Below are 23,631 nucleotides of genomic sequence, written 5' to 3'. Positions count from 1 at the left end.
CTTCAGTTTCCCATTCAAAAAGGCTGTCTGAAGGCACTGTGTGGTGAAAATATTCTACACATAGACTGGTATTATAACCTGAAGTATCCTTTTAATATTTTTTTTCTCAGGAGACAGAATGAAAGAGCCCAAATATTCGACAGAAATGAAATAATGTTGCTCAGTTTCAGCTTGATGCAGCTGTTTGCTGAAATTATAGCCTAACAGCTTTATAAACAATAATATGTCAAGGCATGTGTTTTTGGTTAAATATTATCAGCATACTATAATATTTATGTATGGAAATGGTCGTCAATTACTGCAGAACAGACTGAGGTAAATATTTGGAGCTCTTCTACAACAGCTGCCTCTGTAAGTCACAAGATCGAATATCGCACTGTTCGGCTTAACTGACATATCCCCTTTGATGACCAGACAATGAGATGAGGGAATTAACAGCAATCAAGTAATGTCTGAGGGAGCGAGCACTGTTTGGCGCTTCGGAAACCATTTTATTGACTTCATAAGGCCGGATTGTCAGCTTGTTCCCTGAAGTGCCAAGCCGTGATGTTTCAAGCCAAAAATGCCATTTGCTTACAGATCAATACGGCTTTTCAAACACAATACGCGCCGTGAGGTGAGGGTGAAATTGTGTGAAATTGTGTACTGCTTAACAGTTTCTGTTGTGTAGCTGAATATTTCACTGTAAACAGGCTGTTTATGTCACCGTATTTTGTCCGTTTACACAGTTAGCGAGACTTTTATTTCATAAGCATTATCTCATCCTCTGTGCTTGCCTCAGAGGACCCAGAATGCAATCTGTCATCCAGCGGTGACAGTCACACCCCACAAAGACGGCCCCTTCATTTCTGACTCAATGAACCCACGGCAGCAGTGCCAAGCGACGCTAAACGCCGCACCATTTTTCATGCCTTTCCCCGTCCTATTCTCCTCCAGAGTGTTAGCGTATCAGAGTGGGTCTGTCCACCGCCTGCCAAAGCCATCATCTACATCACCTCGCTCCAACGGAAACACAATCGCTGCTTTCTATGGAAAACCAAGCGGCAGTGTGTAATCGGAGCAATATGTTTTTCTTCTGTCTCTGTTCAAACAATGTGAGAAAGCTGGTGTGTGGTGAAAAGAAAGTTAGTGAATAAAACCAAATTAAACAGACAGATGATGGAAATGACATGCCTGAAAATTGTCGAGTTTAAGATCTCTGTCAGAGGCAAATCTCCATGGAGGCCTTAAAATCATTCATTTAAGGTTTGTGGTGGTGTTCGTCATTTCGTGTTGTAAATGTTTGGTGCAGAAAATCTGTCCTGACATATAATAAGCTTAATAAAAAAAAGCCCAATATTTATGTTCTCTGTACGCTGTTCAAATTCAGAAATAAAACTTCAGTTTTTACAGTGCATGTATAACAAACTGTGCAACATTAGCACTCACTTGTTTGTCCACAAGTCAATAGACACTCTCCTTTTGGCACTAGTTTCTACGGAAGCCCTGAAAGGCAAGAGACATCGTCAAAGTAAGATCTGAAGCATTTTCTCTACTGTGACTAAATAAGAGGTAAGAAAAGTTTGTTTAAAGCTATGTTTTACGTCAGACATGCAAATTATTATTTATTTGTTTAGCTGAATTGTGAATACGGACGACTACCCCATATTCTAAATATGACAAAATTATTCATGGTGAAAGAGTTTTACATCCAAAAATACTGATGATGATGATGATGATGATGATGATGATGATGATGATGATCCTGACCAAATGGAAATACTTACTTTAATTTGTTTAATTAAAAAAAAAAAAAAAAACAAAAAAAAAATCCATTTGGGAAACCCCTTTCACAGATTAAATTGGAATTTATAAAGTAAACTTTTATAGGTTATAAATACTGGAGAGAAATATTTCGTAAACTTTTATAGGTTATAAACACTGTAGAGAAATATTTCATTTTTTGGTTTTCACCAAAACAATCAGGTGTGACCTTATGGTGGAACTGAGTGAGGATATAAAATGCTTCTCTTTACCTGTGGAGTTTTTCCATTTATTTGAAGGTAATCGTATGTTCAGCGTCTGACGTTACGAACTAGAATGAAGTAGGTTTGAAAAGACCCTCGGGTAAAAAGTTTCTGGAGATAACTGGGTGAACATGCAGAAAATGTCTGGATCCAAAAGCGATGATCCAAGTGCACATAGCTGTCAAAAAAAAAAAAACTTCTTGTCATTTTGTTTCATGACACTAGGACTTTTCAAATGTTAGCTTAGTGATTCAGAAGCTGTAATTCTGTCAGTCTTCGCGGAGCTTTGCTAACCATAAGGACACCCTGTAAAGACTCGCCGTCCGTCATGCTGGCAGGCTCTGCTCACAAAGAGGCAGAGAAGCCACTGTCCTTGTTAGCGTCACTGTCACCTGTAGCTCATGCAGTATCTTAATTATCTGGAAGCAAGTGCCACACAGTTCTTCACACCCACTCTCACATATAATCAGCATCCTCTACCGGATTCCTACCTCCTGGCCATCCTGCCGCCGCATTACCTCCAACCGCCTCTGCTACCTTCATTTGTGTTGAGCAGGAACAGCTACAAGCCATCCAGATGGCTGGAGCCTGGCAGTGGCACAGTGATCATTAACCTGCTGGGCTTGTCTCGATGTGCACCTTGTCTCTTTTAATTTGAATCTCCCCTCTTGACTCCCAAATGTCAAAACTTCCCCTAGACTCTCAAACTTCGTGGCTAGTAGAGCTGAGAGATGTTTTTTTTTTTAAAAAAGGTTAGTCAGTCCATGAGGCCGTCTGTTCAACTTCATTGGTGAATTTTTGTACAGAGCGTACATTTGTTATCTTTAGGTTACAGTTAATGGGGCTCAAATCTGACAACACCAGTAACAGAGCTGTTCCCAAAGCTGCTTTCAGTCCAACTTTAGCCGTGCGCCAAAGAAACGCATGCAGGTTCATCTGGATAACAATTGACTCAACTTCTGCTGCAATAAGACATCATCTGCTAAGGTTCTGTTTTGGCCAATCAAACTCAGGCAAACACTACTGTTTACTTCACATCATGGCAGCAAAAGATAAGAAAAGTTGCCACCATTAATGTTATAAACCATTGTGCATAGTTTGAAGTTTCATCTTTAAGCCTTTAATCCCATTAATCTGGTACTCCAACTGGAGTGACTTCAATCCTTCGTCCCCTGTCTCAGGTCTGCAGCTCTAACAATCAATTAATGGTGACAGTAAAGAGGGTCAGAACCACAATGATGTAATCAACTGCACTGTTATAGCAGTTGTGTTATAGCAAAGGTGCTGCAAGGTAGCTCCAGCTAAATAACTTAAAACGTCATCTGGGTAAAATCTATTTTCACATTTGCAGTAATTTGGTAAAAGAAAATGTGAATGAATGATTGTTCCCATCCATTGACGCTATGTGAATATAACAGTTGGTTCACGGGATAAGCAGTAGGTGGCGCCAATTCTTCAGTTAGAAAACAGTGCAACAAGATAATGTGATTAATAATAATAATAATAATAATAATAATAATGCACCAGTGGAAGGACAATCAGTAAAAAACAATGCAGGAAACTGGATTGTAAATATGACATTTGTGTTTGTTTTACGTATTGATGTGAGGATGGTGACATCAGATCTGTGTGGAGCAATCATGGATGTATTATAGTCATGGGAGCCATGTGGTACCAGCTGATCAGTGACGTTTCCTCAGTATTCGCTATGTCATATGGTTGCTGTCCATCTGAAAAAGCCTTCCATAGCATCTTTCTTAGACCATGACAACTTGTCTCTCAGTCCAAAGTCATGTTGATAGTTGCTTCCTTTCTCCATCACAAAGCTCAAACATCCTATACTGTACCTAGACAGATCTGTTTTTCTACAGCCGTGAAATCTCTGTGCTTATCGTAGCTTTGCTGCTAATGAGAATTTAATGGCAAACCGTCCCCATTTAAGTTAAAGGCACATTTAGTGCAGCTGTGTGGCCCAGACTCTGCTTTCAAGATTGCTCCCCAGCTCACTGTAAGTTTAGAAATCCCCCAACTACAAGTAAAAAAAAGGCTGTCATATATTTTAACGACAGAGTTGACTCCATCCCAGAATTGGCCCATTACAAGACCCTGTGCGCTTCTTGTCAGCATGGTTTAGTACGGGTATGACCACTCCCTGGAACATTCATTGCATAAACCTCATTATGATTACTTACTGAGCATTGCTGTTTAAATTGCACATCCAGCAGAAAGGCCATTGTTACTGTTTAAAAATGCATGTGGAGAAACTTCACTGATGCAATCCTGTAAAGGGCTGGTTTGTTGCACAGAGCAGCGTTTTGCGAGACTGGATAAGGTTTCTGTCGAGCTGTGATACAGCGAAAATCCCCTCTGAGCCATATAAATTACTGGAACTGTAACTTTTACTTTTTTGAAGAAAAAAAAATCACAGTGTTAGAGAAAGTTGAAGGCAAGCGACAGGGTAGGAATATGACTAAAGGATAAGAGCTTTGCATCAGTTGGTGGTGACTGACGCTTGCATTGATTGTTAGTGATTTCAAGTCACTCTCAGTGAGTTCACTTCCTCTGATGCAAAAAGACATGCCTCCTGGCAGATAGGAGGGCAAGAAAAAAGCAAAACAGAACACATTGCACCACCATGCCATATAGTTTTCATGTCAGACAACTACTGAGAAGGTCTAATGCAGCCTCTGCAAAGGGATCAATACCACTGCATTAAGTAAGTGAACTTTATTAACATAAAGAAAGTATGATATAATAAATAACAAATACTGACATTGACCATATTGCCACATTTATTCACTTTCCACTGCCCGCAGCTCCAGGTGAGCTGTGTCCACAAGTTAGCCAATCAAGAATTTGTTTTCCGGCGGGGTGACTTTTAAAATGACTAATTAATTATGGCAAATGAACTTGGGGCGCTGAGAAGAAAATGAAATAGCTGAATTGAACAGCTCCTTCAAGTGCTGAAGTTTTAGAGCTGTGTCAGCAACACTGAGGAAGTTGAAATTTAAAGAAGTATTCAGTGACAGAAAAGGTACCCACCGATACATTTACTCTTTAATTGAGAGTCGGCATCTCTCCTTGATGAATGGCACGGTGGGACAGGATATGATGAAAAAAAATCAGTTAAATCAGACCTAGTTAAAACATTACGATTGATTTGTTGTGATTTAGTGCCCCCATGTTTCAAAGTAAAATATATACACATGTATTTGTTCAAACTGTATGACTTATGATCAAAAACTCGCAAGTTGACAACTTTGCTAACAGCCAAACATACCTCTGGTTCTGGTATCCACTCCAGCGTATCTCTCCGTCTGTAATCACCCTCGATATGGACTTGAATACTTCCTCTTTCCACTGATCCAAGGCTCCTGTCTTAGTGGTATAAACACTGAGCTCTCACAGTCTGAGCAGCATGGCTAACAAACTGAGCTAACAGCAGCTACATTTAGCAGCAGTTTACTTTGCTTAGTTGATGCGGAGCAGCCGAAAAGACATAAGAGGGAAAACCAGAAAAGATTTTCTATGATAAAATATCATCTAGTGAAATACTTGGTGGAAACAGACTAGGAATGACAGAGGCACCATTCACTCAATTACAAGTAGGCCTATGTGTAGCATCAACATGGTAGTAAACCTGTTGTTTTAGGGTAGAAAAAATCACATAATGTTGCCAAGTTTGTGGAAAATGTTGCAGAAAATGTCTTAAAAATTAGTACGCAGTCAGTCCTGTGTGAATTATAAAATGTGGTTGATCCTCTGACAAGCCTTCAGGCTCATGGATTCACAGATCATGCAAACCACGCACTCTCCTTGCATTCATTTCAACACAGTTACTACAACTGTTGATGCAGCATTTCATAAGCCTCACCTCCACTCAGCATGCATCTGTAGGCTGAGTCTTGTGACTCTCTCCCCATTCTCCACTGTGCTGAGCTTGGTGTATCCTTGGGAGAGATTGACATGTTTAAAGCCTTTTACACCAGCTATCAGTTCTGTACGACTCTTGAGAAAATAATCACAGGTTGGCTCACTGAAATCATTTTATAGATGCAGGAGTCTTTTATTGCAGGTCTCAGTTCCTCCTTTATTTATAAAAAAATAATCTGTTTTGAATCGTGAAATATATGGAGCAAGGAATATGAGGTAATGATTTCATTCCAAATAGAAATATGGATTTACTTTTGGAATAAACAACCTCTTTGGCAAATAACACTGAACAGTAAAACAAGGCCCCACAGGAGAAGTTTAGTCAATTTCCACATAACATTCGCATCTGATTATGATAATCACCTCCTCTTCAGCCTCGCTCTGTGGTCTGGCAACAGTTGATCCTTTCAATATAGCAATGAGGCGTTGAGAAGAAAACGAGGCAAATGAGGCCTTTTTGATGAATTAAGGTCCATTGTTTTTATCACAACAGTGTTTGAACTGCTTATGTCTGATGACTAGATTTGTGAAAGAAGATAATAAAGAGACACTTTTAGGTGTTTTTTTGTTTGTTTTTGATTTTTTTACTTCATTTTGTCAGTTTGTGTTTGTGGATTTCACCAATAGTTAGCATTAAATAGTGCTTTAACTACATATTTAAACATTAAATTTCAGAAAACATACATACATTATCTGTAACCACTTTTTCTCACTAACGTCGTAAGGGGGCTGGAGCTTATCCCAGCTGACATTGGGCAAAACCTGGACAAGTCACCAGTTCATCGCAGTGTCACTGTGATATATAATCTTCTTTCTTCCTATTCACCTATAGTTGAAGAATCAGACCTGGATGAGGAAGACAGAGTAAACAACAGAGAGTGCAATTTGATTCTACTTGGAGTTTGAAATAAATAGCCATATTTATTCATGATGACATCTGTGACATGATCCATATTCAACTAAGGTTGCCATCACTTGGACCGGCTCTAAAAGCCAGTCGCCGGGCCAGTCTGGCCCCGTAATTGGCTGTTTTCATACACAGAGTGAAGCAGGCTGGGAACAATCCAGACAGTCTCTGGCTGAGAGAGACAGGTTGGGGATTTTTCTGCCTTAGGTGTGAATCACACAGGAACACAATAAAAAAACAACTGCATTCATTATGTATCACTATATGAGAACGACGTACAGAGAGATACCTGGGAGAACACACAGACAGACAGAAGAACTGAAGCTGACAGACGGATGAATGACGGACAAACAAGTGATATTTGAAACCTCCTCCCTTCAAAGCTCACGCAAACAGAGGTTGTTCTGTCATCCGTACAGACAGACATGGATTTACACGCAGACAGAAAAAGCAGACAGATTGATTCAAACATTACTTAAAGGTGAAAATGATCTAATTGGATGAAATAAATATCAAAACAGGCTAAAATGCTGTTAACCTGATATTGATGGCTACATGGAGAAGGCTGATAGAAATACAGGAGGAAGCTGTGTAACTGTGTTATAACTGCAACATGCTGCTGTCGATCACTTGTGTAAAAGAGATTTCTGGCTCAGAGTCTGAACAAAAAAAATTATAGAAGTAGAAAACTATCTTTAACGATATGTATTGTAAACTTAAAACAATACATTTATTCAACAAAAATGACAGAGTAACATAATAAAAGGGCTTTGTGTAAGTGAACTGAACTTTTTGTTGTTGTCTACAACCACACAGCTCTTTGAATATTGAATAAATGTTAATTTTGACCTTCAATGAATCATCAAAATCATTAGGATTCATCCTGTGGGGACCATGAATGTTCTTGACAACACTTATAAACCATAGATCTCTAAATCAGTGGCAAATCCTCTTAATCCTTCAATTTGTCCAAACTAAGAACAATATATATATTAAGAAATTCAAGCAAGCCCACAGCAAACCTCTAAGCTAACTTGCTGATTTTCCTGAATAATAATTTTCAAATGCATGGAACTCTGTTAACATGAAACCACATCTCTCAGTTCATCCGCCTCTCCTAAAATGGGGTTATGAATCATGTAGTAAAATATGGGGATTGTGAGATACTTACTGACGCTTTTTAATAGAAAATGGATCACGTTGCACTCAACAGTCGCACTATACCTGAATGCCTATAGCAACAGCATTTTTTAGATCTTTTTTTTTTTGATGAGTAGACTACAATTAAAAACATGGACCAAAGCAGAAAAGGAATGAAAAACAACTTTATTATGCAAAATTCATATTTAATTTTATGCAATTCTCCAACAATAATAATTTTTTTTGAATGTGTTAATTATTCTATTTGTTTGTAGCCTACAATTTATCATGATGAATTTTAAAATATATTTGACCTTTTCGATCCGTGATGAAATAATGCAACTGTAAAATTAAAAATCCCCATGAACTGAATTTTAATTTGATTAATGTGACTTTTATTTTTATAGTTATATTTATTTATTTATTTTTTCAATTGTATTTTGATTACTGATGCTGTTGCAGCAGGGGGTTAAAATAACTCCCTCTGCAGTTCTAGTGTTAAGATAAAGAGTTAGATTAGATTTGCAGTTCTGAAACCTCACTCCCGAAACTGTAAATATGAGCTGGTAAAAGAGAATTTCCTTTCTCCAGTCACTATTTCCATCAGTGTACTGTAAATAAGATAACACCAATGCACAATGTATAAAAAAAAAATAAGTGGTCCCAAGTAGTGCTTCTTTCCCTGTGGATCCATCTTTGAATTGTTGATGTGTTTACAAAATGTTCTGCTCAATAACTTCAGTGTTGAACAGTCCATCTTTTTTTTTTTTTTTTTTTTTTTTAAAGAGCTGGATTCTTACATGTTGTTTATTGGCTTAACGTGACTGCCCGATCAGCCGTAGTTTTAGTTTTAATATCATTTTATTTTAAAAGTTTCAAAGATCCACAGTCATTTTCCTCCACATCAGCTCTGCTTAGCCGCTGTGTGTAACTCCATCTTTCCACTATCTCCTCCACCTCCTTTTAAACTTAAATCTGTGTGTGTAAGAGATCATCTGCTCCGCCTCCCCTGTGTATTATGCCTACACTGCGTCTTCATTATGAGACGGAGCTTTGCTGTCTTCCTCCTCGCTTTACCAGAAGCCTATTAGGGTCTTCCTCTTTTATCTACTGATTAATACATCATCAAGTGAAGCTCTAGCCGCAGCCAAGGGAACAACAGCAAGGTTCCCCTGGTGTCTGCAGCCTTCGTCCTGGCTGTCCACTTAAGATTCAGGACTCGCCTCGCCTGTTAGACAATGATTGCCATTATTCTTTTTTTTTTCTGTGCTGCTAGTGAGAGAGTGGTTGTGTTTTTTTATTGTGGCTTATGTGGGTGATAAAGGAAAAAAAATAAAAAAATCTGAATTATTGAAATTACCAGGCTTAGAAAAAATGTTATGGGCACACAATTTGCAGACATATTTGCAGCTTAACCCCCTTTTTATCAGCATATAAAAGGATTTATAACCTGTTTTAATAATAAAGCACCTTGCTTTTTTTCTTATCAAAGGTGCAACACTGTGAAACCGCTGGATGTAACATCAAAGCATGAAGTATTTCCCCCTAACCTACAAAATCAGTCTCACCACAAACAAGCAGGCAGAGAGAATGGGATCAGCGTGGCTGTGAGGAAGAGGGAGGAAGAGAGTGGAGAGGGGTGAAAAGAAAGTGGAGCTTTGTAGGGGAAGCTTTGTGAGGCTTTTTTTCCTCTTTTCCTCCCTCGCTGTCAGGCCACAGAACGTTAAAAGAATTTGCATTCTGTAAATCACAGGCACACATCTGCTCGAACACATTTTTAAAATTCACCCAAAGTTGTGCCGCCATATCGAAAGCACGCTGCTAAAATAAACAGAGTGACAGCAACATGTACATAAATAAATCAGTAAATATTCATGTTTGCATGACTCGATTAGAAATGTCAGCAGAACAACAACAGAGCAACAGTTCAGCTTTCCCCTTTCTGTGTTTTTAACAGCCTTTCGCTTGTAAACCTGTAACATTTACTCATCAAAGCACTGAAATGTTTGAGACTTTACTTATTTGAGACTTAAATATCAAACGTTGGATGGCTGTAAACACTGCTTGACCCTCTTATAGTTGTGCTTGACAGCTTTAGTAACTTGGAAAATAGCGTTACGGGGCGCTGAATGAAAGTACTGTTTAAAGACCACAAATGAGACAATTGGTTAGAAAATTGAGTCTTGCTGTAAGACTGTGTAGTGTATTGTGCTTCATATAATACACACGAGTAAAAGTAATCCATACATGCCTTCATACAGTTGCTCATAAAGAAGTGGAGGGGCAGGGCTCAGAGAACTGGAAAAGGAGGGTTGGTCATGACAACACAATACTCTCAGGCAAAGCCCCGCCTCTTTAAACTTCAAACCAGAAGCCCACATGTGTCTCTGGTTCTAAATCTGGCAGGGAGGCAGGCTTGAAACTCAGAGAGGCAGAGAAGAAACAAGACTCTCCACAGCAGAAGAGAAGGAAAAAAAAAAAAAAAAGAGGGAGACAGCCGGGTCACGGGAGTCCAACAAGCGTCCAGGAAACAGCTAACTGCTCAGGGACTTGGCCAAAAGAGGTGGGGAGCAGTTTGTTATTGGAAAAGCTGACAAGAGAGCAAGGCAGCGGGGAGGAGAGAGAAAGAAAGAGGTGGCTGCATGACTTTGACTTAGTCAGTGAAGGCCTCATGCAGCTTCTTACCAGCAACTCAATTCCAGTTTTATCTGCCTGACACCCCTGGACTTTGAGCAAAACTCACCGAGGACCCAGAACAGAGGGAAACAAGGGAAGTCAAGAGAGGGATAAAGAGGAAACAGGAAGGAGAAGGGAGAAACCATGGTAAGTTTGGTTTCACTGCCTTGTTTGGACTGCTCATTAAGTGTGGTTGTCTGTGTGTCTGTGGGGGGGCGGGTAGGTGGGCAGAGCTTTGAGTGCTGATACTGTATTCCTTCAAAACGTGGTCCAGATTCAAGCTGCTGTTCTTCCTTGTTAGTAGAAATGTTTCTTGTTTGTTTGTTTGTTTGTTTATTATTCCTCCAGTTTGTCCACCACCACCATCCCGGAAGAAAAAAAAACAAAAAAAGTAACAACTTTACCAATGCACAGCCCCCCCGAGACCAAAACAGTTAAATTAATTTATTTGTTGTCAAGCGAGAAGTTGGGGAGAAATGAAGCTCGGGAACATTCTTTTCTTTTTCTTTCAGAAATGAAATTGGAAGAAAAGTGATTTCCAAGGCTGTTTGCTTCAAATCTCAACCCCCTTTCTACAAGCTTTGTGTGTGTATAGAGAGAGCAAGAAGAAGAAGAAGAGTGGGTGGGTGGGTGGGTGGGCTGACCGCCCTACTTCCCCATATCAGTCCCGGCAACACATTTGGTTTCAATTACTTTGTCCCTCTGGGGAACAAGCTGCTATAAATAAGTAACAAGAAGCTGTGTGTGGACAGACTGCAGCCTACTGTCGGGGTTTGCCTGTAGAGGAGGGGGAGGAGGAGGCGGAGGCACATGCCTCAACACTGACTCTGGTTCTGGTTTTGGGTAGGGGCTGGAACAGTTGTGGTGAAGGCGTGTGTGTTTGTTGGAAAGAAGAGGTTTTGTTTAGCTTGTGTAGCTCAGTGATTTCTGTTTGTAAGTCCTTTCAGGTCAGAGGCCAAATCATTAACTGCGTGGCTATGTAACGCCTGCCTGCCTGTTGCCGTCTTATTATGTGTTACTCTTCTGGGATTTATTCAGGCCAAAACTCAGAACTTGGCTCTCTGTAGATCTGACCTTGAGACTTGAAAGCAAAAACATCTCAAGTCAGGTCAAGTCTTTAGTCTCTCAGTAGTCAAGTTCAAGTAGAGTGGTCCCTCGTTTATCGCGGGGGATAAGTTCTAAAAATAACCCGCAATAAACGAAATCCGCGAAGTGATCAGCTTTATTTTTTACAATTGTTATACATGTTTTAAGGCCGTAAAACCCCTAACCACACACTTTTATACACTTTTCTCAGACAGGCATTAACATGTTCTCACATTTCTCTCTTATTTAAACACTCTCAAAGTTCAAACATTTGCAGATTTAACAAAAATAAGTGCAATACTGTATTAGTAAATAAAACCGTATTTCCCAGTTCCTCCTCTTTGTCCAGGCGCCGCTCCGCTGTGACGGCTTTTTCCTCTGAAGGCCTTGGTACAGGTGTTTTTTTTTTCGAGTGCAGAACATACAACGCATTTTGTACAGTACTCCCTTAGTTAATCAGGACGCCGAACACAATGCCCATTCATACTGTACAGTACGCTGTAAAAAAAAGCATGCAAAATTACACACAAAAAAATCCACGAAAGGTGAACCGCGTTATAGTGACGGACGACTGTACTAGTTCTTATTTTTGGCATTTCCACAGCCTGTTATCACTATAAAACCATCAAATACGACAGTAACTACGAGGCTGTAGGTTCTCCTCTAGAGTCATTTCTGGACGTGTTCAGCTGGCTTAATGTTTTTATGGACATAGAAGTCAGGTGACAGTATAAAGCATGATGGATTGGGATTGATGGAGGAGTCAAACAAATACAAAACTTTCACCCAGGCCCCAGGAAGAGCACCAGGCTTTGAAATCAACTTGTAAAGACCGTGGCGTCCGTCACATGCAGCAGCCCAAAAAGACTTTTTCTCATTAGTTTATATTGTGAAAGAAGCCGTGGTAAAACAGTGAATACATCTTTTGCAAAGTTTAGAAGAGCAGCATGAATAAATCAGAGCACTGAACTGCTCGCTTCATGGGGCCCCAATTTGTATAAGCATATACTGAAGATATGGGTAATTTTGTGGACACAATTCAAACTTTTTTTGGTTTTGTCTGTCACTGAGGAGCTTCCATAAGAGGAATGAAACCCTGCCTCAAACACTGTTCATAGTTCTCCTTATGACTTTCACCCAGGAGACCGCTGTTGGTGTCCCATGTGAATACAAAACTTAATATTGACTCCCTTTTTAACCAGTTACATTATTTATGTTACATACTTATTTTAACCCAGACCAAGTAACTTTTGTGCCTTAACCTAACCCAAATTGTGACCGTTTAAACTCATTTAATGCAAAATATTTCTCGGTAAGCTTGATTTTGAAAATTCAGCCGAATGTTGCATCTTAATTTTTGTGAACTTGCAAAACTGACGATGGATGCATGAAGTGTAGGGCCACTGACCAAGCTGCCTCATTTGATAAGTTGGAAATACGTTTGTTGCATTTGCTCAGTCTCAAGTTTAAAGCCGGTTAAATATTTGATTAGCACTGTAATCACTTCATTATCTCCTGTAGGTTTACAATGGACTTCAACAGTAATCTGTTTGCTATATAATAGCTTAAAAACATAATCTAGACTTCAGTAGCTTGTTGAAATTGCATTAGTTGTTTGAATCCAGACAGAAAACCAATGAGTGCTGCCTTTTTTCGAGAAGACTTTTCAATCTTAATATTGCTGCCTCAGGTTTGGAAAAGCTCTCATTATCCCATAATTTTTTTTTTTTTTTTTAAATTAAATTTTCTTGATAATTATTTTTTATTTTTTTCAGATCTCTGTGAGCGTGATGAGACAGAAGTCTGGCTCTGCTTGAATCTTATTGAGATGCAGCAGATTTGCCCCTTTTTGCTGAGGATGGTCACGAACATGAAAGTTACAAATGAGAATTTCATACCGGCAGGGATTAAGCACCCCACTCAAACCGAGCGGAGCATTTCTGGCATCCTTTGGGTGAAACACAGTTACTATTGGTAAACATTCTGTGGACCATGTGAAAGTTGCTCATTTACATGGTCCACAGGATTTCTGGTAATTTGAAGCTTGGTTGTAAAGAAGTTAGTTCTCCATTTGGAACTCAAATAAAAAAGCAGAGGCATTCACTGCTGCATTATAACATTACCTTGCCCTGCAGCATTAGTTCGAGGAGGGGATGTTTTGAAAGTTTTGTGACAAAGTAGTACTGCTGACCATAGTTGTGGGACACCCAGTGTGATCGCAGGATCCATAGACCATGCTTCATTTTTTAAAAAATTATGACTTTGAAGCACGTTAGTGACACAAAAGTGTACCTATCCTGAAAGTCCAGACCATAGTTACAAGTACAGTCGTCCCTCGCTATATCGCGGTTCACTTTTCGCAGACTCGCTGTTTCGCAGATTTTTTTAGTGTAATTTTGCATGCTTTTTTTTTACAGCGTACTGTACAGTATGAACGCACATTGTGTTCTGCGTCCTAAATTGGCTAAGGGAGAACCGCACTTCGTCCTGATTAAGGAAGTACTGTACAAAATGCGTGTAAAAAGGTGTATAAAAGTGTGTGGTTAGGGGTTTTATGGCCTTAAAACATGTATAATAATTGTAAAACTTACTTCGCGGATCTCGTTTATTGTGGGTTATTTTTAGAACGTATCCCCCACGATAAACGAGGGACCACTGTACACCCATCTTGGAAGTCACTGGCTATTATCTAGCACTGTTTTGGATCTTCCAGTGTAGTTAGTGGATAACCTGAAAATGAATGTCCAGGCCAAGACTTCCTCTGCAGAAACATGGCTGTATCTGTATGAACCAATATATGCATAAGAATAAGAATGAAATAAATTGGCTCGTAAAAAATGAAAACGTTGTTGAATGATAGCTAGTGGTGTCCGAGATTGCATTTCAGCCAGTGCGTTCCACCTCTTTTTCTCTCTTGGTCACTCATTTACATGTGCTGCATTCATATGCAGATATTTGTTATTGATATTTGATAACTAGTATACAAACTTGATTCAGATGCTGAAGTAAACCATTATTTTTTTTTCCTTCTGTGACATCAAAGTAAGGGCCAGTTTATTATGAGTTATACTGTAATGTGAGGGTTCGATGTGTTGTGGTTAGGTCACTCTTGTTAGGAAGAAACAGCAGGATGGAGACTGATAGCTTTCTCAAACAGAACTTTAGTCAATCCTACACTTCATAGCATCTTCACTTCTTTGTTCGCACTTCTCACGTGACTGAACTAACCAATCAAACGCTAGGACTTAACCTAAGGCAAACGTGAGGGAATCAGAAAGGCAGATTCAACAGAATATACTAACTGTCTTAAAGATGCAGTTGTAAATCTTTAAACATGCAAATAATAAATGTGTAACATAAATATGTAAATAGTTAACTGATGTAAATTATAACACTGTAAATGCATTTTTAATAAATTAACTCACACATAAATTATATTAAGCCTGAGCCTTACAGCTGTCAAATATGAATTAACTTCACTTCTTATGCTTACAATACTTTAACAATATCCCTGAACGCAAAGACCTTACATCAGACAAGTTCCCTTTTGGCTTCACTTTAATTAGTAACAAACAACAACAGGAAGGGAGGGGGGAAATTAGCAGCAACCACTGTGTCCTCTCGACAGCCAGCAGCCGTTTTGAGTCTCTACACTTGTTTATACATTGATTACATTTGTCTGAAGTAGCCTCTGTCACCAGGAAACTCCTGAGTCCATTCTCTCCCACTGTGACTCTGACATGTAACACAGCCCACCTGCTTCAGGACACACAGCAGCTGTCGCTCCACACACAGTTATATTAGGAACCTAGTCAGAGCTCCAAATATACCCCCCGACCTTCCAGCCCAACAACCGCCGACACTCTGTCTCTTCATGGGCTTTTTACTGTCCGTCTGCATGGAGCTTCTGACTGTCTCCCGTTACTTCATACCAAAGACAGACAGTCAACCTTGCACTCACACAGATATAGTGTCAACACATTTACAAGCAGTGTTTTTGGACTCTGTATTGAGAAATGAACTCTGTAGGACTGGAATAGTGAATCACATTCAGTGTGAACAGTGTGAAGTTTTTGTGTTCATATTTTTAAACTGAGCAGATTATTTCATTTTTGTCATTTTCTGCTGCAGGGATGATTTCTGCTAACTTTTGTGATACCCTGACTTCTGTAGCGCCATTATGAGGTTGACACTTTTGTTTTTTTTCAGTGAAACATTTCAGCAACTATTATGTGGATTGCCATACAGATAATCATGTTTCCCTTCAGGACGAATTCTGAAGAAAAAAAAAAAAAGAACAATTCCTGATGGTGCATGGGCCAGCACAAGTAACTCTCCGAGCATTTGGTATTTTCTTCAGTTTGGAATTTACTTTGCCGTCTCTGTGCTACTCTGGTTCCTGGGACGGAGTAGCACATTTCAGAAGCACATCTGTTTCTGGTGAAATGTTTATCTGCTGCCAACTTGATGATTTTATTATCAACAAACAGAATACTTAGAGGGAATAACTCTTGTCTGTTTTGTTGTTTACGATGCTGACACGCGTTTGCGTCATGCAGATCAGCAACATGAACTACGAAGCATCTTTTTTATTAAGCCATTGTCATCATGATGTGACTACTTGTCTGATCTATAGTATATCCACGTTGATCCACCCTCTGTACTGCTGCACATACATGGACCAAAATAGCTGTGCATGGAGACACCCACACTGAGCCTGTACACTCCCAAGACCTACAAACCTATGACGCACTTAAATACTTAAAATAGGGTCCTTAGATGGATTATTTATTTATTATATTATTTTATACATTAAAAAATATGAAATAAAAAATAATGAGCTTTAAGCACATCATTAACCCTTGATTTTACAAAGATATTTTTAACTTTTTAACCGAACTTTAAACGTGTTTATTGTTCGGTTCATGTCTGAACGTTGTTTCTGACTCTGTAATCCTTGCTGGGTTTCCACCCACTGAGCTACATTCCAGCACAAGTGCTACAAAAGTCAACAGTCTCTCGCAGCCACCGCTGAGAGGAGTCTGCTGCTCGCTTCAGAGTGTCTGGAGGTTTTATCCTTTCTAACAGATCTTTGCAGCAGCAGTTTGACACATTAGAGCTGTACGCTTCAAAAGATCAGCCTCTTTCTCATCTGATCAACATTTAGCGTCTAACCAGCAGCTTCGCAATGAAGTTTTCTCTGCTCCACTGAACAGGAGAGAGGCAAAAATCAGTATGGCTATTATGGTTATTAGAGTTTCTAAAAAAAAATGTTTGCAAAATCATTATCGCTCTGGGAAAACCGCTTGCTATTGCAACTTTTTAAGTGCAATGAAAAACAAAAATACCTGAGAGAGACTGTGAAGAAATGTGAAGAAGTTACAGAGAATCATAGAACAAGTTAAAGAGAGAGAAAGGAAGGCAGCAAAAGACAACAACACTTGATGAATAAGTGAATTGATCTGTTTGCTTTTAGACAACACAATCAAAGCAACATGTTGCCTACGATGAGAACTTCATGGAAAACACAGAAGCGGTGTGTCAAAGTGTTGATGGTATAATAGAGAGTGCAGCACAGTATGAAGCATGAATGTGGCAGTCCTTTGAACAAATGTGATCAAATCACTGCTTCTCTCAAAGATAATAGGCAACAGTGATGTATCTTTGAATCAAGTCTTGCGTTGCTTTGCTCAGAAATCGCTGCATGACGCAAGTGTTTGCTGCTAGCTTTTCATCCCTCACAGTCACACAGCAAACATTCACAGGCCACATGTAGCTGACAGTAACCCATCATTTATTTTCACCACAAGTCCACATGTCCACGTGTGCCAACAAATCCTTTCCACTGAAGAATATTACTTGCAGTTCTCATACATATGCACACTAGATTTCTAGTGTAGTGCAGGTAATACGGAATATTACCTACTATACTTACTTTTTCAATCTGAACTGGGTACACCCACTTCTAAATCTCCTCTGATGTGCATCATTCAGTCATGTTCTGAATATTTTATCCAAGGATAGCAAAAGGCATTGAATAGTTTATCATTTTCATGAGTGGATGGAGGCAGGAATGTGGAATACTGCACATACACAAAATTATAACAATTATGTCGTTGTCACACCCATCTGTTACCCAGTATGTGCTGCAAAACATTTGTGGCTCATTTCATAATGATCCTGACTCCCGAAGGTCAAGCAGTAGTCTTACATTTCACAGTTTATAACACAGGGTGGACAGTGACTATACCCCCTTCACTTCTCTTGTCACCACTACACCACTGTTAATAACTCAGTATTGCTACGTTATAATGAATGTATGTATGAATGTACATGTGTGGCTATTGTAAGTGTCAGACTCCGACTTTGGGTTTTGTTGGAGTGGATTAGAAATGACACAACACAACTTTGTTTTGACAAAGCCAAGCGGCAGTACCTCCGAGTATGAAACGCACCCCATCAAGGGCACCTTTCAGCTTTTAAGCAATATGTCTGCCCGTACACAGCACTATATTTAACAGCTGGCGGTGTGCCTTGTGGACAGCACTCATACTTGAGCTTTCTGCGACCATAAAACCAACCTGGAAAATGTGAAGAGTGACTCATCAGACCTTTTCATTTTGATTCTACTCAGGGCTGCACTGGAACACTGAGTGAAACATCTTTGCTTGTTGACATGCATGGGACAAATACAGCTTCTGGACGGAAGTGTGAAACTTTCCTGAGATGCTGTACTTATACTAACAAGTAGCATAGTGTGTAAGCCTTAAAGACATCCTGTAGATTTGATTGTCAGATTAGTTTCTACTAATCAATCTTTTAAAATACCAATAGGCTGAATGTAATGGAATTGTTACTTGTGGTGACAAACCTAGACAGCTTTTTAGCCTCTTTGTTTAGGTTTAACGACACATTTACTGAATGGTTTAGTGTAAGCGTTTAACCCTGTTTCAAGCAGCAGCTTTTTTCCTCAACTCTGAAAAACCAACTGTTCACCAGCTGCCCAGCACTAGACAGCACACAGATATAGTCTGAGACTAGCTGGATAAAAAAAAAAGTGTAAGCAGCTAAAATAGACAACATTTTTCATTAGAAGTCGGTAGAGACCAAAATAGAGCTAAAAGGTGAGTGAATATTATAATTGATGGATATGTAACTGTGCAATTGTCTGTTCTACAAACGGAGTTTCAAAACAGTTGGGATACAACATCCATGCTTTCCAAAAACAGTTTGAAATGTTGACTTGCTGGGGTCTAGAGAAATCAGCAGAGTTTCTGGATGGTTGATATCTGTCTTCCTCTTTGCATGTGGTAGAGCCTTAATTTGCATTTGTAGATGCAGTGACGAACTATGTTTACCGACAACAGTTTTCTGAGTCCCTGAGCCCATGTAGAAATATTTTATATACAATCATGTCAGTTTTTATTGCAGTGCTGCCTGATGGTCAATGGTCAATGGCTGCCTGGTCAAAGGTCAATGTTGATTTGGAATCTTTTAATGATAATATGGATTGTAGGTAGTGAAATCCAGAAATGAATAAACTGTTGGACTAATTGCAGTTTTTTAATGGTGAACCTCACCGCATCCTTGATTGTGAGCATCTGAGCCTTTCAAGGATGCCCCTTTCATACCCAATTATGATAAAACTCAGATTTTACTTAGATAAGTCTGAGAAAAGGAGGTGAAAACATGGAGAAAAGTGAGGCAGGAGACGAGAAGGGGGGATTTGCTGAGTGAGTGATAATTTGAGGATTAGATTTTGCAGCAGGAATTGAGCTGTGCTGAGACAACCTCATACCTAAATCTTGGCGTGGTGCTGCAAAGTCATTTCAATGGAAATTATGACCCCCAACCCCCGTTGTTTGTGGCCATATTGCTGCAGGGTAAATAGCGCTTAAACCTCTTGAAAGCAAACATGTACACAGAGATGCTGAAATTATATCTGCGATATATCTGTGTGTTTGCAAAAATTCGCCCTGTGTGACTTCTTTACTCATCGTTTAATGAGCGACGTCTGTAAAAGCCACCACACACCCCAGGAGGGAGGGGGGTCCATCCATTACAATCTTCTTAGTATTTGTTGTCTTTTCATGAGTGATCCAACCATCAAGCAGGTCAATTAAGAGGGAGAGCCTGCTGTCTTTTCACATCATTACAGCTTCTTCAGACCTGCAACAGTCAATCAGCATGTCTGGTTCCAGCATGCCTCAAATACCAAAAAGGAAAAAGAAAATGCCAGCAGGAATGGGTTGACACTAAAAGTTTTTGCCACATTTCCTTGCAGTTCAAACTTTAAAAAAGACCTTCAGGTGTTGAGTGTGTTTCATGATTCATCCTGCGTGATGCTGTGTAATAGCTTTTTTTTATTACCTTGCTGATTGTGCACAGTGTGAGCTCTGTGATTGCAGCCACAGATTTGAAACATTAAAATTGCATATTTAACCGAACAAAATACCCCGAGGTCTCGTAATTGAGGGCTACAGTGTAAACTGCGAGATTTACTGTAATGTTCACCTTTTTTCACTCTTCCAACCAAAACATTTATTAATCAGTCGGCGAGTGAGTGAGTGAGCAAAAAGCTGCCAGACAAGAGTAAATCTGGGACTGACTTTTAGTCGTTGGCGAGAGCCTTATGAAATAAAAGGCTAAAAGACAGATGCCGAGCTGGGCTTCTTGCTATTGGACTGCTATGTCTTGTGTTGTATCACTTGTCTGATGTTTTGCTGTTGTGATTTCGCTAGTTTACACATGTACAACCATGTCCATATTTACAACGGTGGTATAGCACTCTGAAACTGGGGGTGCTAAATCGCGTCTTTAATTTGTCCAATACAAAAGACCTGCAGGATTGTTGTTGATGTTCCCATCATCCTCAGCTGTAGTTCATGTGCAGTGCACAATGAACAAATGTTAGCACGCAACAAAAACATCCTAAGTTAACGTTTAACTCAAAGCACCCTTGTACAATCTGCGTTGTTTCATTTTAAACAGGAAACAATACTAACAACAGGAAAACATAAGATTTGTAAATTTTACTTACAGTACCAGTAAAAAGTTTGGACAGATCTTCTTAGTAATTTTTTTTCTTTATTTTTATTATTTTCTACTTTGTAGTAGACACTACTGAAGACATCAGAGCTATGAAATAACACACGTTGAATTGTTTGGTAAACAAAATCCCCCTTTTGCTTTGATGACAGCTTTGTACGCAATCTCAATCTGACTGGTACTTGTAAGGAATGATGTAAACCTCATTAGACATTTAAAAAACAACAGCTTGTACAAAGCAATTTCTTGTTTCTTTGTACTCCTTGATGTTTCTAATCAAACAGCTCAAAACACATGCAATCCCAATAGGATTCAACTTTCAAGGTGTTTAGGGACACATTTTAATCTAGTTAGAGGAATCTGTAAACACTTTAAAAGCAGCTGAAATGTAAACGCTTCATATTACTGTGTTAATTGTGTTGTTTGTAAGGGATAACATGGTGTTGTGCTAATACATCATCCTGCACGACAAAGTCTGATAAGAGAAAGCGTTTTTGTGCCCTCAAACTTTAGCAGGAAACATTTGAAACATTTGTCGTCTGTTGTTTCTGGCTGTTTAGGAATCATTAACTGGAGTTACAGTTATTTTGACTTTAATTTGCTGTTTACGTGACTTTGAAACTGATCACAGCCACAGTTTAGCTTGAAGATGGATTTCAAGTGTTGTGTTAATTGGCGAGGTGTTTCTCATATTTTAGTACCAATTAGGAGCACGGGTGATATTGCCTTTGAAATCTGGACTATAATTGCATCTCTATGTATGATAATAGATACTAGAAATAGGGAATAGAAATACTTTAGCTTCTTACCTATATGCATATAGTCCTTGTGGTTGAGGAACTATTCTTGATTAATTCTGGGTATTCTTGTTTTTGGCGTATTGTCCTGAGGATAGGGTACTGGCTTTACCGTTTAATGGACAGGGTGACCGTGGAATGTTTGACGCTGTGGTGTCGGCTTAGGGGAACCCTGTGCCATCTGCCTGAGGGGAGGAGCTGATACTCAGGGTGGAAAACATGTGTTGGATCTGAGATGATTTTCTGGGCCTATATAATTATGGTTTGTTGAAAAATAGCCTAAGGACCGGGTGTTGATGGACTCCCATGATTTTTGTGGCTGACTGTACTGTCAGGTTACCAAACCATGCAGACACACCAGAGCACAAGAGGCTCTCCGCTATTGCATGATAGAATAGAGGCTGCACTTTCTTGTTCACACCAAAGGTTCTGAGCCTTCTCAGGAAGTCCAGCCTCGGCTGCACCCTGGAACAAATATCTTCCACATGGATCTTCCACCACCAGTTTGTTATGTGGCCATACATTTAATCACCACAGGAATTAAACAAGCAGTGTGAAAACATTATCACAGACATGATGACTGCCTTTTTTCCACATTGCTGGTACTCTTTGCGGACCTCTGGAAGATGTAACACCAGGCAGGTGTCAATTCCTCCTCCACATATTTTCATCACAAATACAAAAATGTCTTTTGGTCCAGTGGCCTTGATGACAGTAAAACAATACAACAATAAGTCTTTGGAAGTCAGTTAAAAGCGACCTCATCAGTGGAACTGTTTTCAAAGCACTGCTACATTTAGCTGAAAACCTTTTATGAAACCTATTCAGTTTGTTCGCTGTGGATAGTTCATCAAAAGCATGTCAAGGTTTTCTAAGTGGATTTCAGTGTCCACTTATGCTGTTGTTTTGCCTCCCTCGGTCTCTGGTTTGACTTGGACTGTACGTTGACTAATTGTAGTTGCTTATCATTGACACAGTCCTTGGCCTTTTCTGTAATGTAAGGTTTGCTTTTCGGGAACATCTTTGTTTTGTTTTTTTGAAATCATCATCATCAAAAGCGCTTTTAAATAAAAATTATTGGAATGGACACATTTCCTTAACACATGGTGTCACATTATGTATTTATGTATCAAGTGAATATTTAAGCTGCAATGGCCAATATTAGCAGAAAAATCTATCTGCAGGAGTACCTCTTGTGTATACTGCATTTATCATTGCATGAGTAGTAGTTTGACAGATGGCACGGCACAAGGTTTGTGCAGGATCACACTGCATGAAATGATTCCAATAACACGCCATATCTTATTCCTCTTTTTCCTTCATGCCCTTACAATGCACATCATACATAAAACATCCTGATCATAAGACAAACAGATGCCGAAGCAGCCAAATGATCACACAAGCACCAAAACATAGCGTCTCACTACCGCCCATGGAGCAGTGCCTGCTGCTCTCTGTCTACCACAGGGTTAGGAACATCTCAACAATATCAGGGTTGCATATAATAAGAATATCAATTGCATGACTGTGTCAAGACCTGAACACAATGCCTGCATGAAAGTCAGTCAAGCTACACATCCACCCACCCATCACCCCAACCTTTTCCACCTCCTGGCATAAAGAGAGGAAAATCATTCATGCAGAATTACCCAACATGGCTGTAATTCTTAGGGCTGTTCTTTGTGGCACATACCAGCTCAGAACTCAAAGAAAGTTGGTTGGGGTTCATGGTGGATGTACAAAGTGCAGGACTTTGATGCCTACTGACTTGTGGTTAGGTTTAGGCAAGAAAATTACTCCAGTTTAAGGAAAAATTCTGGTTTTGGGTGGATAAACACACCAAGTTCTCATTTTCAGAATCTAAACAAGACTAAGTTCTTTAGCAAAGCTTAACAAAGAGCTTTAGGTTGCCTACACATAGATCTAAACATAAAATCTGTAACCATGCTTTAGATGTCACTGTAGTGGTTACTGTATAAAAATAACTTGTCAAAGTTGTATTAAGATCAACTTTAAACAATCTAAACTATCCTGTTTT

General features: G+C 39.4%; 1 protein-coding gene across 3 annotated transcripts in view; it reads left to right on the top strand.

Moving 5' to 3' along the window:
- sgcd (sarcoglycan, delta (dystrophin-associated glycoprotein)) overlaps nt 1-23,631 on the top strand; it is a 318,522-nt gene that overhangs the window by 163,120 nt on the left and 131,771 nt on the right. Inside the window, exon 1 of one of the 3 annotated variants that reach the window (XM_027273261.1) lies at nt 10,174-10,809. The exons of 1 other annotated variant lie outside the window; for it this stretch is intronic. In XM_027273261.1, coding sequence (XP_027129062.1) covers nt 10,807-10,809 — 3 coding nt within the window. In that variant the 5' untranslated portion in view covers nt 10,174-10,806. Of the gene's footprint in view, nt 1-10,173; nt 10,810-23,413; nt 23,420-23,631 lie in introns of those variants that run through there. One more of the 3 variants, XM_027273263.1, reaches the window with a different exon arrangement.

The sequence above is a fragment of the Larimichthys crocea genome, chromosome XXII (genome assembly GCF_000972845.2).
Source record: "Larimichthys crocea isolate SSNF chromosome XXII, L_crocea_2.0, whole genome shotgun sequence".
Classification (NCBI taxonomy): domain Eukaryota; kingdom Metazoa; phylum Chordata; class Actinopteri; family Sciaenidae; genus Larimichthys; species Larimichthys crocea.
The sequence above is the reverse complement of the archived record's forward strand: the minus strand, read 5'-3'. Positions and strand labels throughout refer to the sequence as shown.